The sequence below is a fragment of the Cygnus olor genome, chromosome 2, assembly GCF_009769625.2.
Source record: "Cygnus olor isolate bCygOlo1 chromosome 2, bCygOlo1.pri.v2, whole genome shotgun sequence".
Classification (NCBI taxonomy): domain Eukaryota; kingdom Metazoa; phylum Chordata; class Aves; order Anseriformes; family Anatidae; genus Cygnus; species Cygnus olor.
In genome coordinates, this window is record NC_049170.1 from 84,167,682 (window position 1) to 84,183,802 (window position 16,121).

Here is a 16,121-nt window from a genome sequence, read left to right on the forward strand (position 1 = left end):
GACAAATGATGGAGTCAGGTTCAGTGGTTATTTTTATAAAATGTAAGCAAATACTGTTTCTAGTTTCTGTCTTCTTGCACTGTGACAGCTGCTTGAAATCTAAACATATGGATTTATTCAAATATTAGTCACTCTAACTGCTTCTCATACAAAGAGGAGGAAGCTTATTAATTTTTTTTTCTTCTAACAGATTCTTGATAAAAAGGAATAGCAGATTCTCCCTACTCTTACTTGAGTCCTTTTCTTCTTTCACTCCTGAGGCAACCCTGTGGACCTGCACGTTGGGCATCACATGAGGGAATACCTAACACAATTTTTTGTTATATTGAATGTTGAAAATAAGGGATGGGGATAGTTGTGTGGATCTGCCCCCTCACACATCCTCATTCCCCCCACCTTCATCTCCTTCCTTCCCTTGGTAACTTCTGATGTCACCTGATAGAAGACGATGAAGTAAGAAATAGCAGCCATTGAAGCAAGCTAGTAATGAAGTTACTGATTACCTGTTCCAGCCACTTTCATGCTCTAGGAACCCAAGGTTATTTTTTTCCGTAAGTGATCCAGCACCTCTCTGCTTCCTGTTTAAGAAGGGTTGTAATCACAACTGTCCTTTTCCATTCATCTCTGCAGGGCAGGACTTAAATATTGTGGACAGTAAAAGCAGAAAACATGGATTTATACATCTCAAGAAGAGAAGTATTCCCTCAATAAGGGACTAATTGTTTGGAGAAAAAGCCTGCCTAAACCTGTAATTTTAGGGAATTTGCTAGAATAGGAACTCATATAGTAGGACTGAAGGAGATTAGTGGAGGCTGAGTCATGAAGTATGCTAGGAAATGAGAGAGAGAGGGAATGCAGAAGAGAAGAGAAAGGAGTAAAAAAGAAAGATAAATGATGGTCATCAAATACAGAAAGGTGTGTTTTGAAGAACAGATTCATGAATAATTTGTTTTCAGAACATTTTTTTTTCTTGTGGCATAAAGGTTTTGGGAAGATACAGAAGTGTCTGGAAAGTAGTCAGTGGAGTGATTAACTGAAGGAATATGAAGCACATAAAATATATGAGAAGTTATACAATGCAGATAGCAGGAAAGAAAAAGATGATGCAGGTGAAAAAAAAAAAAAAGTGCCTTCTCTTAGGCCATGGACAAGAACGTGTCTGGCCTACCTCAGCTGGGACAGGAAATGAAGGAGGATGGCTGAAGCCATAAGCTAAGCTTCAAAGTCTGCATTGGTAGCATTGCCGTGATAGAATAAAGTAACTTAAAAAGGCTGTGGAATAGAACAGCTGTTAAAGCTTTTGTTTTGAAAGTAAACTGTTATGTTTGGTTTTGTTTTATTTCATGCTATCAAAAATTCTTAGTGCTTATGTGCTTAGGTATAAGCATGGTCATGTAGCAGATTCTATAGCACTTTAATTTTATGTTCTTCAAAACTTCGATAATATTTCTGTTGCAATCCTTTCTGCAGTAAGTGTATTATTTCACTCAAACAAGGCCAGGATTTGAATAACAACTCTTAGAAAGTTAATCTACAGTCTCTTTTCAGACAAGTGATTTTATTAGGTGAGCAAGCAAATGCTCTGTGTGAAGTAGGCGTATCTAAACCAGGTGATTTCTGTTAGGTGATTTTTAATAGTGTTATCTATAAACAACAAAGAAAAAGACATTTTGGAGTACAACAAAAGCACGTGCAGAGAATATTAACTACGATTCCTGATGCAGTATTAACATTCAGCGAGGAGTGTTACGTCTTGGTTGCTCTTTACATCAGTCTGACTCTTTTGATGGCGGTGCACCCTTGGTAGTCTTGCTTGGAGTAATGAATGCAGAATTAAGTAGGCTCTGTCAAATAGTTAGTGGCCATTCAGTGTACACCAGCTTTTCCTTGCTGTACATAATCTGTGTGGTGGTTCCCCCTTACGTTTAGTGCAGGAGAGAAATAATTCCGTGGCGGTAAGAATAGAAACAAAGGGGGATGGCCCAGCTAAATAAGACAGAACAGCCACCAGCCCTTTCCTTCTTCCATTTCAGCTACTGTTTCCCTACTGACAGAGACTTAAAAATTTTATGCCTCCATATACTACTGGGTTCTTGGTCAAAGATTTTAGGTAGCAGAGAGGACAACGGCTTTTTGGATCCTTCCCTCTGCCCCTGCCGTTTCTTCCTTTCTCCCACATGCCAAGTTCCTCAGAGGTACTTAGTGGGTCTAAGAGCTGGGCTCAGACCATTTCCCATACCTTTGCAACACAGGAAGGTCTCTTTTGAAAGAAAAGGGGGAGAAAGAGAGAATGAATGCATTTGTGTGGACACAAGAATAGTTTAACAAGTGGATTCACAAAATACATCTCCTTCAGCCCTCAACAAATGCATAGAGAGGCCAGAGAACATCTTCCTTTTACGTATGAACATGATTTTATGTAACTATGACCGAAATGAAAGGGCAGCAAAGTCTGACAAAATTAAAATAAACATAATTCCCTAAAAGTGTTTCTATTTTGTATTTGATAAAAGTACTGATACCATATGTGGGAAATACAGCAGTGTAGGGAATAGTGAGGATTTTACTTATTTTTTCTTGTTTTAATTATTTATTTATTTAAGAAAATAGTCTCTTGTGTATAAAAATGTAAATTTGTTAGAAATATATTTATGAGGTCTGTGGATAAACCTTGCCTGGTGGAGCTAGTCTGGCTTCCCTGACAGAGTAAAAGAGAATATATTCAATTAGTGGCAGGATTTCAAATACAGTTTTTGTCCAAAACTTTGGGTTTCCCTTCTGCACATCGTTAAATGCTGAAATTAAGTCATATTCAGTACATAACAATATAACTTCAGTATAATTTATTTCAGTAGCCTGTACTATGATGACTAATTTTTTTGTTCATTTAGAAAAGCTTTCATCGCCATGTGATCATCTGCAGAATTTTCTTTTTTTTTTTTTAAGTAATAGAAATTGTTTCTTATGACAATATAGTTAGATCACCTTTTCAAAGACATATTTTTATGCTAGTAAGAGATCTACGTGGACTGTGAATGACTTTAATATGGCTTGTAAATTCCATTCCTGATAAACTATTGATTCTATGACACGTATCATTAAAGTGAATGAAGGAACGAGTAGGTGTTACCTCAAAAACTTGAATTGTGAATGTGTTAAAACAAAAAAGGTTTTCCTGTAAGATACTATACTAGCATTTTTTTTTGCACGATTATTGTTATATACTGAGATACCTTATTAATATCGAGAGAAGTTAAAATGAGTGGTTTCATTTAATTTTTTTCAGGAACTGCAATTTGAGAGACTGACTCGAGAACTTGAAGCTGAACGTCAGATTGTAGCTAGCCAACTGGAGAGATGTAAGCTTGGATCAGAAACTGGAAGCATGAGCAGCATTAGGTAATATATAAATTACTAATTCCTTTGTTTGGTAATGAATATTGCTGCTGTTACGAATTACCATTGAAAATAAATAGCATTGATCATCTTGTAAAAAATACATATACATACATCAGGGAGCATGAGATTTTAGTCATTTGGAATTTTGCATTCTGATCCACATTTTTTTTTTTTTTAAAAGCTCAAGAAGAGGATGAATTTTATGTAATTGTTATCTGCTTTGTCCAGTAACAACATACTAGTCATATTTGGAATTCATCGACTTGCTATAGTCTGAGTGGATTAATAGAAGAACTCCTGTTTCTGTTACCTGTTTGGTGGAATTCCTATTTCTAGCTATCATTTTCAGCCAGAGATGTCTGAGAGCAGAGATGTATTGATAAGTGTGTGAATCTGTTTTATCAAAACTTCATCATTGAAAGTATTAAAAGCTTTAGAGAGATCCTTTTACCTGCATATGTAATTTAGTTACTTAAAGCTGCCAACTTGACATCAAAATGTAATAATATCACCTTAAAAATATGTTTTTAAACACTGGCTTTCTTAAATTAGATTATTCTGATAAATTGTTTGGATGATGGCAGTGTTATTTAAGCAGTTGTACAAAAGCAGGCTGATCTCTTGGTCAGTCTGGTGTGAGTAAAGATTTGGTAGCCTTGATCTTCTTCACAGTAGTTTGTTTTCTCAGATGAAGTTAGTAAATGAAAGATGATAGCACTTGGGTTTCAAAGATCAGGAAAAATGCTGTATGGACATATCTCCCTTTTTAATTTGTGGAAATATTAAGTTTGATATCTTTTGAATACATAAGATGAAGTACAATATGCCAAGCTTAGTATTAAGTTTTGTGTGATACAAGTAGAAAAACATATGAAAATATCTGGAATTGGAAAAAACCTGTCACTATAAGAATAAACTCAGTTTAAGTAACTCGGATTGCACTTCAGTTAGATAAATTGTTTTCCATGTTAATTAGGAAATACCTATTCAGTAGAATGCAACAGATGCAACAAAAATGCTATATGTAACAGTGCCATTAACATGGCAAAATTCAGAAGAATCTTTCAGTAATTCAACAGAAGCTGTAGATGAAGTTCATTTAAGTACAAAAATTCTTAACAATAAATCAAGAATTAACTCCCTAAGAGAAAATTTTATTCTAATCTATGTGTTTTTTCTTACCAGCTACACTTATATTGGCGTTAGAGAATCTGTAGTATTTTGAATTATTTAAACACAGAGTAGGTAACATTTTGCAATGTAGTACTGTACTATATTTGCACTTTAGGTGCATTCCCACAGTAATTTCATTTTTACATATAGTGTGACTGCATTTCAAAAAAACTGCCTGAACTAAGTTTGAATAATGCTATTATCTTATGATTATTCCAGTTGGTGATATGGAGGCTGGGAAATTTCTTATTTAGAAGGAAATGGTTTTTTTGGTGAATTTCTTTCCTGTCAGTGAAGTTAGACTTTTTAGTCATCAGTGTTGTCGAGGTCATTCATCTGTTTCTTAAGACTCTTCAGTTGTTTGAGAAATTTAAGAGTTTGACTACTAATCTCTCTGTAGAACAAACCAGTACCTGGAATAATTTAGGAGACTGCGTGTTTAAAAAAAAGAAAATAATAATAATAATTGCCCCCGAAATGTTTTACATAGGAGAGTTTAAAATTTCTAGCATTTTAACTAAAAACATTTTAACAACTACTTGAAATAACATTGAAAACTTACAATTAAATAGGAGTTCGTAGACTTGGCATGTGATTTAAAAAGGAAATCACTAATAGTCTAGTATCGTTCGTGTTGGGTCATCATTTTTCCCTTACATACTACATGACCTTTTTTTGTTAGTTTTAAAATACTCAAAAATTATGGAAGGGTGTAGAACAAACAAAAATATTAAACAAAATTAAATATCAATCTGGCTGATATGCTGACTTTCCAGCTGACTGGAGTCTGTAGAGTTAGAGAGAGACTTGCTTCAAAATACTTTTTTCGTAGATATAAACACCTGTGAAGCTAAGCTTTTTAGACAGACATACCTTAAAACAACGTGGCTAATTTTATTGAAAGTTGTAAACATTTAAAAAATTACTCTTTTACTGATACAGTATAATTTGAAGAATTTTATGTCTTTTTTATTCAGCCAAGAGAGTAAACCCAGGAAGTCTGAAGCAGGCTACACTTCCCAGAATAACCATAAAAACAAATGTCATTCATTAAGTTGTTAAATCATTTAAATGTTAACATCTTTGCTACTGAACTGGAAGTGACAATATTATAAGTTTTTGAATCATTCATTAAGAGTTCCCTAGTAGATTCCCAATTAATCCTGTTACTTCTGTAGCTATAATGATAATCTGCAGGTAATTTTTTTTTGTTTTTTTTTTTTTTCAAGAAAATAATCAGAATTAATTTTAAAATACTGCTTGTGTTTAGTATTAAAGTAAATTCATGTGAGTTACTGGGTTTGGCAAAACTTGATAATTCCTTTGAGAATAAAGATTCAGGTTCAGCAGAGATTGATTCTGTCCCATGACTTTTTGTAATTAATGTTCACATTAACATTTAAAGTTTATTCGCTTCCCTACTTCAATCAATTCCTTTCAAGCTAAGAAGTTCAAGCGATGAGAAGAGTTCCAAAAATGTAGATTAAGTCCTGAACTTTCTTAAGAGGTTTCAGTATGTGTACAGGGGAAACTGGAGATATTTGAAGTTAAAAATAATTGTGTTTTCTTATTAATTTGATAGAAATTAAAAATCCTCAGAAAACAATGTTTCTTACTGGGAAGATTATTTATTGACCTCATCTCTGTATCTGAACATAGTGGCAGTCTTCGAGACTGATCTCTGCGTAGGAGAAAAAGGAAGAGGACTGGGCTGATCAGAAGAATAAATTTGTGGCTAACAAATGAATTCTGAAAGAATTTGGGATTCCCTTACTCTTTTTTCAACCTAGTATATGGGACAACTTCTGTCCTCTGAAGCAACAGTATGGATTTTAATATCTCTATCTGTCTTCTTACATAGAGCTTGTTAATATATGTAAATAGAGTGTACTTAAGGTTTCCATTGCAGTCAGTATTATAGCGATAGCACAGTTATCAAGATTTAGGTCTCTGTTTATCTGTGTTTAGCTTTTGCTTTTCCAATTACAGAGCTGTTTGAATGTGGAAGTGTCTTATTAGAGAGAGGGAAGAAGCCCCCTTCCTCCTTCCTAGAATTTTGTTATGGGAAGTCCTGCTTTTGAAGCTTCATTCTCCAGTCTTATGTTTGCGCTCCCTGAGTACTTGTGCGACTCTGCCTAGTTCCATCCTTATACTGCTACTCTTCTAAGGAAAAAGCAAACAAAAGCCCTGGGGACAAAACTATCACCAAAGTTCTGGAAAAATAAAGCGTGCTTCAACCACGTAATTAAAATACATGTTGGAGTTTACTTTTATTATCTCTTTTCTTCTTCTGGTATTTTCACAACAGGTCAATAGCCAATTGCATTAGAGCACTTTTCACCCATGTGGAAAAAAACTGTATAACCTTTGCCAGCAAGTATCAGTGGAGACCTACAGCTAATATAAAATCACAACAACAGCAATAAAACGATAAGGACTGTACTTACGATGGGTACCACTTGCCCTATAGCAGTTTCAAATATACTGATGAAATAAGTGTGGGCCCATAACTATGGGAGACAGTAATACTGTTCCCGTCGCAGAGGAATTACTACGCCTCCAGTGGAGCGGAATGAGTGAATGGAAACTCCAGTGAAAACAGTGGGTGCAGTTTGCCCTTCATGTTTGTATAAGTAACAGAAAGTGTCTCGAACGTGACAAAGCAGGATTTAAAATTAACAAAGGACTATTATTTTTGAAACTATACATGCTCAGCAGTACTGTGGAAGAAAGTAAGAAAAATCCTCCTGCTCTGGATCCTTTTCTTGAAACAAGGGTTTTCATTATTACTACTGAATAAATGAAACTATTTTACTTTTTTGAATATGGGTTATAAAGATCCTCTTATTTTAATGTAGTTTATTCAAAAAAATAAATAAAATTAATTGATCTCTGAATGAAATGATGTGTTTGTTTTAAGCATGCTTTTTAGGCAGAACGTAAACTAAAACCAAAACTTAAAGCTCTTATTATTAAGCCTCTATAGGTAAAGACATTTTTAAAACCATCTTTAAATCAGTTGCATTTACTTTAAATTCTGTCATTTAAAGTGAAATCCTACCTCTGAGTCTCCAGTAGAAGTGACCATACATCCTTCAGTGATGTCACCATCATCATCACAGAAGTCTGTGCTGCCATTCAGCGAGACCTGGACAGGCTGGAGAGCTGGGCAGGAAGAAACCAAATGAAGTTTAACAAGAGCAAGTGTAGAGTCCTGCACCTGGGAAGGAACAACTACATGTATCAGTACAGGCCAGGGGATGACCAGCTGGAGGGGAACTCTGCGGAGAAGGACCTGGGGGTCCTGGTAGACGACAGGTTGGCCATGAGCCAGCAGTGTGCCCTGGTGGCCAAGAAGGCCAGTGGGATCCTGGCGTGCATTAAAAGGAGCGTGGCCAGCAGGTCAAGGGAGGTGATCCTCCCCCTCTACTCTGCCGTGGTCAGGCCTCACCTGGAGTACTGTGCCCAATTCTGGGCTCCCCAGTACAAAAAAGACAGGGATCTCCTGGAAAGAGTCCAGTGGAGGGCCACAAAGATGATACAGGGCCTGGAGCATCTTTCCTGTGAGAAAAGGCTGAGACACCTGGGTCTGTTCAGCCTTGAGAAGACTGAGAGGGGATTTTATCAATGTTTACAAATATCTTAAGTGTGGGAGACAGAGGGATTTGGCCAACCTCTTCTCAGTGGTTTGTGGGGATAGGACAAGGGGCAATGGCCACAAAATGGAGCAAGGAAGTTCCGCACCAACATGCGAAAGAACTTCTTCACGGTGAGGGTGATGGAGCACTGGAACAGGCTGCCCAGGGAGGTTGTGGTGTCTCCTTTTCTGGAGATATTTAAGGCCCGTCTGGACGCCTACCTGGGCAGCCTGCTCTAGGGAACCTGCTTTGGCAGGGGGGTTGGACCCAATGATCTATGGAGGTCCCTTCCAACCCTTACAACTCTGTGATTCTGTGATCTGGTAGCATCTAGATTTATTATTCATATGCCTTTTCTTATCAAGGAATAATCAAACTGGACTGATTATAATCAGCATATTTTAATACCGTAAAGTTAGATTTTTTTTAAGCACTTTAAAATTCACTCAAATACCAAAAAGGATTTTTTCTTGTTAATATTTGTTACATAGGTGGTATCAGACACGGGTATCTAAATCTAGTATGCGCAGCAGCTATCTATATTTGCAATGGTAGTCCAGCTAAACCAGCTTTCAGTGTTGTTTACTGCCATATCTTGATCTAAAATCTTAAAACAACTGCACATGCACATAGCAGAGAGGTATTTATAGTGCACTTCATAGTGGAGATACCAGGAAAATTGTTCTCAGTTTTACCTCCTTGAAACTGGAATTTTATGAAGTCTTCCTGTATGTCTTAAGATTGTGCCCTAGAAACCATGTTTTTAGGAACATGCTAAAAGCCTGTTATTTCTGGCTGCTTTTTTCTTTTTTTTTCTTTTTCCTTTCTGCACTTTTCTTTCACATCTAACACTTGGCCCACAAGGAGCTGTGTATCCAGCTGTACTGTGAAGCTCCAGGTGGCTCAATTTTAGTCATTATAAACTTACGATATAACCTTTTTTTATTTTATTTTATCATAGATATCAGGATACAGAAAGTAATGCAAGGTAATTTTTAATACCTCAATACAACTGCTTATAGCTATGCAGCACTGGAGTCACTGTGCAATACTGTGGTATAGCTCCATACCTCAGATTGATCCTGCCTGGTGAGAAGGGGTTCTAGTTAGACAAGACAGATGGGTGGCATCAATAGTTTGGATATGAAGTGACTTAGTGATTTAGGTCTTACTAATACTTCACTTTTTCTGAAGATTGTCTCAGCAAGTACTAGATTCTGGAAGTGCTAAATTTCATGGTCATATGTCTTTATAGGGACCTTGCCAGAAATATAGACAAGTGAAATATAAATATGAGTAATGAAATTAAAAAAACTGCTAACTAAAATATTTATTTGAGATACAATAGTTTGTTTTCTCATACGCCAAGGTGAAAACATACCTGTTTTTTTTCCCTTTGGTTACCATTATTCTTACTGATACCTTCAAAACTTCCCACAGTAAAATAAAAGAAATGACAGTGACAGGAAAACACTAGTTGTATAAAGCACATTACCAAAACTGTAAAGAGCATATGCTTATAAAAATCAGTTGCAAAATGAGATCTAGTAACATTCAAATTTCTTATGACATAACTGTTTTTCCAAGAAAACTAAAATGTATACTGCCACAATAGCAGAGGTCTTTGCATGCGTCTCTCTGAAGCTCTCCCATTTACCAAATGGTGTTTCAGGATGTGTTGTTAGTCTCCAACAATCTACTCACCTGTCACAGAAATCTTTGGTGACTTTCATGGTATTGAGTTGCTACTTGGTGGATGACGATTACTGTGCTAATATGTTTCCTCTAGGTAAAGGCTGAAACCCAGCACTTCTGAAAGTCAGCCTACTGTTTTACATGCCTAAACACAGCATTTGGGCACTTCTGGAGTCTTTGTTTAGGAATAAGAATTTTGTGAAGTAGTTAAGTTGCCAAGAAGCAGAATGGACAGATTCTGCTTAATGTGACACGTATCACAACGCACCACGTCTGATTTCCTATGTGAGTTTGACGTCAATAGTTGATGTTGCTGGCTTCATGTGTGGCACCACATTTAAGAGTGTGAAAGTCAGAGGATGTGGTTTAGAAGTAAGAAAAGTGGTTAGGGAAATACTGAGGTAAGTATTTTAAATACTCTTTCCTTGTTTGTTTTGCCTTGTACTTGCTCTCTCTTGATCTTTCGGCTATGAGATAGCCAAAAGATAGACTTGAACAGTGATGGACACTGTATCCCAATAGACATTCCAGACTTGGTGAATAAGTTAGTTTGAGACCGTTATTAATACATCAGACTTATGACTGGATCATTTGGAGCAACCTGATATAACATTTGATTTTCATATAATCCTAAATCCAAAAAAACAGTTCAGTGATGGGGGAAGGATTCTAATCCGAAAACTTGGTATTCTGAAAAGAAATTTTCAATGAAGAATTGTTTATAATTTTCTTAAATTTCAAATTTAAGATTTTATCTTTGTGTGTGCTATAGTCATGAAGAAGAAGTGCATGTAACTATTACATATTTAGATGACAACATTTTTTGTCCATTTATTTATTTCTATTCCTCAGTGGGACTGTTATTTCTATTTAGAGGTATGTTAGATATATTTTCTATTTAGAAGTGTATTAATTTTTTAAAATCTCTACAGTTGATTCCTAAGACAAAATGAAAACAATTGTTGTATAGAATTTCTTTTAATAGCCAATGTATATATAATAAAGGATGTATTATAAATACCCTGCTGAATGATTATGGTGGATATCTGATGTTTGTCATAAGTATGAATTTGTCTGTACTCACTGTATGGAAGTCCAGTATTTACTTCATTCAGAGGGTGGTGAGGCACTGGCACAGGCTGCCCTGAGAAGCTGTGGATGCCCCATCCCTGGAAGCGTTCAAGGCCAGGCTGGATGGGGCTTGGAGAAAGCTGATCTAGTGGGAGGTGTCCCTGCCCATGGCAGGGGGCTTGGAACTGGGTGTTCTTTAAGGTCTCTTCCAACGCAAGCCATTCTATGATTTAGGGAGCCAGTGTTGTTTTTTTTTTTAATTTGTTTGTTTGTTTGTTGTTTTTTGTTTGTTTGAAGTACCAAAAAAATCATGAAAATGAGGTAGTCAAAAGTCGTAAAACTTTTTTGTTATTTCCATTAATTTAGATTTTTGCTTTGTGCTAGTTCTCTATAATAAAGCACATTGAGAAAACAGATTCGTCCTGTTGATCTCGTACAGGGAACTAACTAGTTTCACGGTTTTGCAGCAGATAAGCTTCTGTTGCTGAAAGGCAAATTTCCAGCAAATGTCCAAGCAATTGAGTCTAGTGTGATTTTCTTTTTTTTACAATACATCCATATCTTTTGCAATAGTATTATAGGTTGTATCATTTCTAGACATATCTCTGCAGACACTAACTCCAACAAGACTTTGTAAAACACCCCCTCCACAGATGCTCTCTCCCTTCTCCTGCTTGCCAAGTACTCTCCTTTTCTGCCTGAGATATCACCTCCATGAGAGCAGTAACACAGTAACATCGAGCATTGCCAAACTTGTAATGCTGGCATGTTTATGAAATTAAGGTATCAGATTTTATTTTAATCTCATCCACACTACTTCAGAGAAGCTATGACAATAATGATATAGATATTTTTCCCTCTAGTGCCTTAAGAAATGGTCTTTTCAGCTAAAAGCCTTTATTTGGGGCTGCCAGTTGTCACTTTGCCTCTCTCTCAATTAGCTTGTCTTTTTTTTGTTTGTTTCACTAATACCAGGAAAATTAAAACAAAAACTCAAACAAAGCATAATGAAGACAACAGAATAAAAACCTTTTATATTTTACATGTAATCATTTACTGATAAGTACACCAATGAAGACAGTTCAAGAGTGTATTTTCTAACTCAGTGCATTGCTAGGATGATACTGAGATGTCTGAAAACTCTTAACAATTGTCACATTCACGTTTATGTCTTGTTGCAAGCCTGACACTTGAATATTGCACTAATTTGAAATATGCTTCCTAAGATCAATATTTCCATGTTTATCTTTATTGACGTAAAACTTAGTTATATCTTACAGAATCGGGATCTGTGTTAATCGGGACAGTTGTTTTAAGGTAAAATACAGAAATGTGATTGTTATACAAGATCTAAAAACTATTACTTAATGTTATTTTGGTTTCTTCACCACATTCAGCTTACCTTCTTCTATGTTCTAGTCTCCCAAGGCTATTTTATTTAGTATTTCATGTAAAATACATGTAGGGTTTTTCTTTCTCAAATAATTTACTGACAGGACTACAGTCATCCTCTCATCTGATGAGTGTGATGATCTTCAGTGCTGGTCCAGCATTATGTGGGTAGACAGCATGACTTACCCTATCGTTAGAGGCTTGGGCACCTGCAACCAAGGCGGAGGTGGAAATTGCCCCTCATATCTTGCTCTTTTGGTGGGTGTTTTTTTGAGTTTCAGACAAGGCAACCCCAAGATGAAATAGTAACTGAGGTAATTTAAGCCTGAAAACTATTTTTTTCCCTTTTTAAGCAGTCAGCCTCTGAGACATAGCAAAGGGAATGAAAGGGGAAAGAAACTTTATGTTATGAGGGAAAATAAACCCAAAGAACTTCAGAATTCTTGACCTATACTTTAAATTGTGCACTAAAGAACAACAACAACAAAAAAAAGTTGAAGACATCTTGTTCAATACTGAAGAGCAGAAATTAACCAGAAGTCCATTCCATTTGAAGACACACTTTGTTAATACGTAGCTACCACCATTCACCTCCCTTTATTTTCAGTGAATGTTTTCCTCTCTGCTTTGTCCTTCCTTCCTCTCTCCTTTCCCCTTTTCTGCTTTCTTATTTAAATTTTGTCCTTTTTTGTGATATTTTCTTTCTTCACGCCTCTCATGCCTTAATATTCATAATTGTCTTACTCAAGCAAGTGAAAAACATGGTTTCTCTTCCTACTCCTTAATCAGGCAAAGTACAAATCCCTTGTGACTTTTCAGTGCAGACCATTTATTTTTAATTCTCTTTTTGGTTGTGTGAGATAGACTTCATTGCTATTTCTTTACTATAAAGGGAGAAAGTGAATAATGGAATGCAAACAGAGGAAGAACAATGCAGGATCAACTTTGCAATTGACAATGTAAAAAAAAAAAAACAACTTAAAACAAACCATTTTCTGAAAAATTTGAGCAATACCATTTACCATTAAGGACAGATAAGCACTGCAGTAGATTGCCTAAAGAGACTGTAAATACTATCATTTGAAGCTTAAACACATGTAGAATATCTGTCAAGAATGGGATATGGATGACACAACTATTTCTCTACAGCCCTTCGAGCTCTACTTTTTATGATACTTTGTTGGGCTTTGCTTTAATAATTTGACAATATTCTTTTTGTCCCCATCCTTACTTATCAGATGTTGAAATGTTTTTGGATTGGGCTGGAGGAAGACAAGACTGAGGATAATGCTGAGGGAAAGCGCCTTGTTATTGTAAAGTTCTTGAATTTAGAGTATTTTCAGGAAAGTTTGATTAAACTTGTCCAGGAAAGTTGATTTTTAGTGCTTACTGCTTGTAGACCAAACATACTAGATACCATTTTATTTTTGATATCTTAGAAGTAGGTGTTTTATGGCCGAGAACAGATTCTGTAATATGGTGACACTATGTAATGGCCATGGGCAATTGAAATCAAACACTGTAACAGAAATAGGGAAGCCAAGGTGCCTCAAAGAGTCAGTGTTGAGGACAGAGACTATAAGCGGTATCTATCACTAATGTTGTCTACTGTTTTGTATTAAACCAAGATTTCAGTTGTCCCTTGTTTTGTCAAGCTGAGCCTTCCAGGTTAAATATTTTCTTCTCAAGATGCACATTGAGAGACATGTTGAAGTTCTGACAAGGATTTCAAGTCGTCATCATCATCATCATCGCTGCTCTTGGTGGTGTTCCAGACTCACGCCACCAGCCCTGACTCTCCTCGTGTCCCATGCCCTGGGCGTTCCCCACCTTGCCCAGGCCTGGGCTCCCACAGCAGCCCCGGGGGCTGCAGCAGGGCCAGGCTTCTGCTCTCTCAGCCCTGCCCAGCCATGCTGGAGCTGGAAGGGCGATCTGTGTGGTGTTATCCCAGCCATCCCCCAGAGTGGTCAGGGTAGGAAGGACTCCTTTCAAGCCCAATGTAAAGAAGTCAAGAAGCAGACCTCCAGGGGCCTGTAGGATCCCAGTTACAAGCGTGTGTGGGGGGGAAAAGTTTGCGAGGGGGAACACTTGTACACAAAGTGGGTGAGGCATTTGGGAAAACCCAGATGCAGTCTAAAAAGTGAAGACTTGAATTTAATAGGCACACACGTGAATCACAGGGTCTGAGAAATGAAGAGCAGGGTGGAGCAGGATGAGGAAAATGAGACTGGGACAGAGTCTAGAGAACAGGAGGACAAGGCAGAGGTGTCATGGAACCATATTGTGCCCTTCTTACCATTGGGAAAACCAAAGACAAAAGTTGAAAATACTCATTCAAAACAGCTACTTGAGTTGAGAAATGTGGGGTCTAATTGTTGAAAACAAATCTCATTTGCTGTTATGAGTAGTTATCACATCTGTATGTCAGTTCCTGAGATACTACTATCTTGTTATTAGGATCTCTGCATATCTGGAAGGCTGTACAGGGAAATGAGAAACAGCGAATACCTGACAACAATTCAAATGAATCTTTACAACAGAATTAGGCAGCAGAAGTTGATACAATACCATTGGATTGCCTTCAGCTGTTTTTATACGCAGATAGATATTTCTCTCCATGATACACATCTTGCAGCTTATGAAACTCCATTGGTTCTGTAGACAACAGCATCCCTCCACACAACATGATTTATCCCCAAAGCAGTTTAGAAATGAAATGGTCATGAAACAGAAGTTGTATAGCAATGCATTTATACCAGGGCTGAGCCAAATGCAGCCAGCTGAAAGCTTCCCAGAACTCCAAACATTTTTTTTTTGTTCCGCAGATGAAAACAAAGCCTATCTTTTCCCTATTCTTGAGGGAACAAATTCAACTTTGTGTCATTTCAAAGAAATATTGCAGTCAGGCACTGTATTTTCTTTCCTTTCATCGCCCTGACCTTCTGCTTCTCACTTTCTGAGCTTGTGTAGGTGACCTTGACTTGTCTTGACCACCCTCCTCTCCTTCTCCATTGCCTAAGTTTATATTCCACCTAGTTCACGTGCCTAAACACTGCAGTTTGCCAAAATAAAGCCCTTACCTCCTGCACTTCCTTACTTTGACACGTCCTGATCACCTTTCACTAGTGTAGATAAGGGAACAGTTGCTAATAATTCCTGCCAAAAACTCTTCCAAGGTAGTTTATCTGTCCTTAGCAAATGACTAAGTTACTTTTTCATTAAGCTAGGTTTATGGTTTTATTTAAGCTTGGTCATGGTGTTATTTAGAGTTGTTTTTCAATGCAATCTTTTTATAAAATGGAAATTTTCAATAAAAATGTATTGGTGGAAGTTACAGATTTCTCATTAGACATAGTTTTCAGAAGTACACTCATGTCTACAGTAGTAATTTCTGTTGCCACATTGAAAGTGGATTCTGTATCCTACTGTTGTATTTAGCTGTAGTGTTTGCAGGAAATTTAAGAGTTATCAATTCACTTTGAAAAGATTTGTCTTTGTTGGTTTTTTTTGTTTTTTTTTTTTGGGTGGTGGTGGTGGTGATTTTTTTTCCTCTTGCTTTAGAAATCAACATTGTTATTATTAATAATAGGTCTCTCCTTGTTCATATGAGATAATGTGCACAGGGATTGGTCCTGATATTATTTTCCTTTTTGTTGTCTATCTGCTTTTTCTGAGGAACTGGCATAGATAAACATAGATAAACATCTCAGTGGTGCTGCTACAACCATGACTGTTCTGTAAGCAGAAACTTAA

General features: G+C 36.7%; 1 protein-coding gene across 9 annotated transcripts in view; it reads left to right on the top strand.

The window, feature by feature from the left end:
• CTNND2 (catenin delta 2) overlaps window positions 1–16,121 on the top strand; it is a 646,797-nt gene that overhangs the window by 246,632 nt on the left and 384,044 nt on the right. For all 9 annotated transcript variants that reach the window (XM_040548196.1, XM_040548193.1, XM_040548191.1 and 6 more), the window contains one exon: window positions 3,287–3,399. In XM_040548196.1, the coding sequence (XP_040404130.1) occupies window positions 3,287–3,399 (113 nt within the window). The remainder of the gene's footprint in view (window positions 1–3,286; window positions 3,400–16,121) is intronic.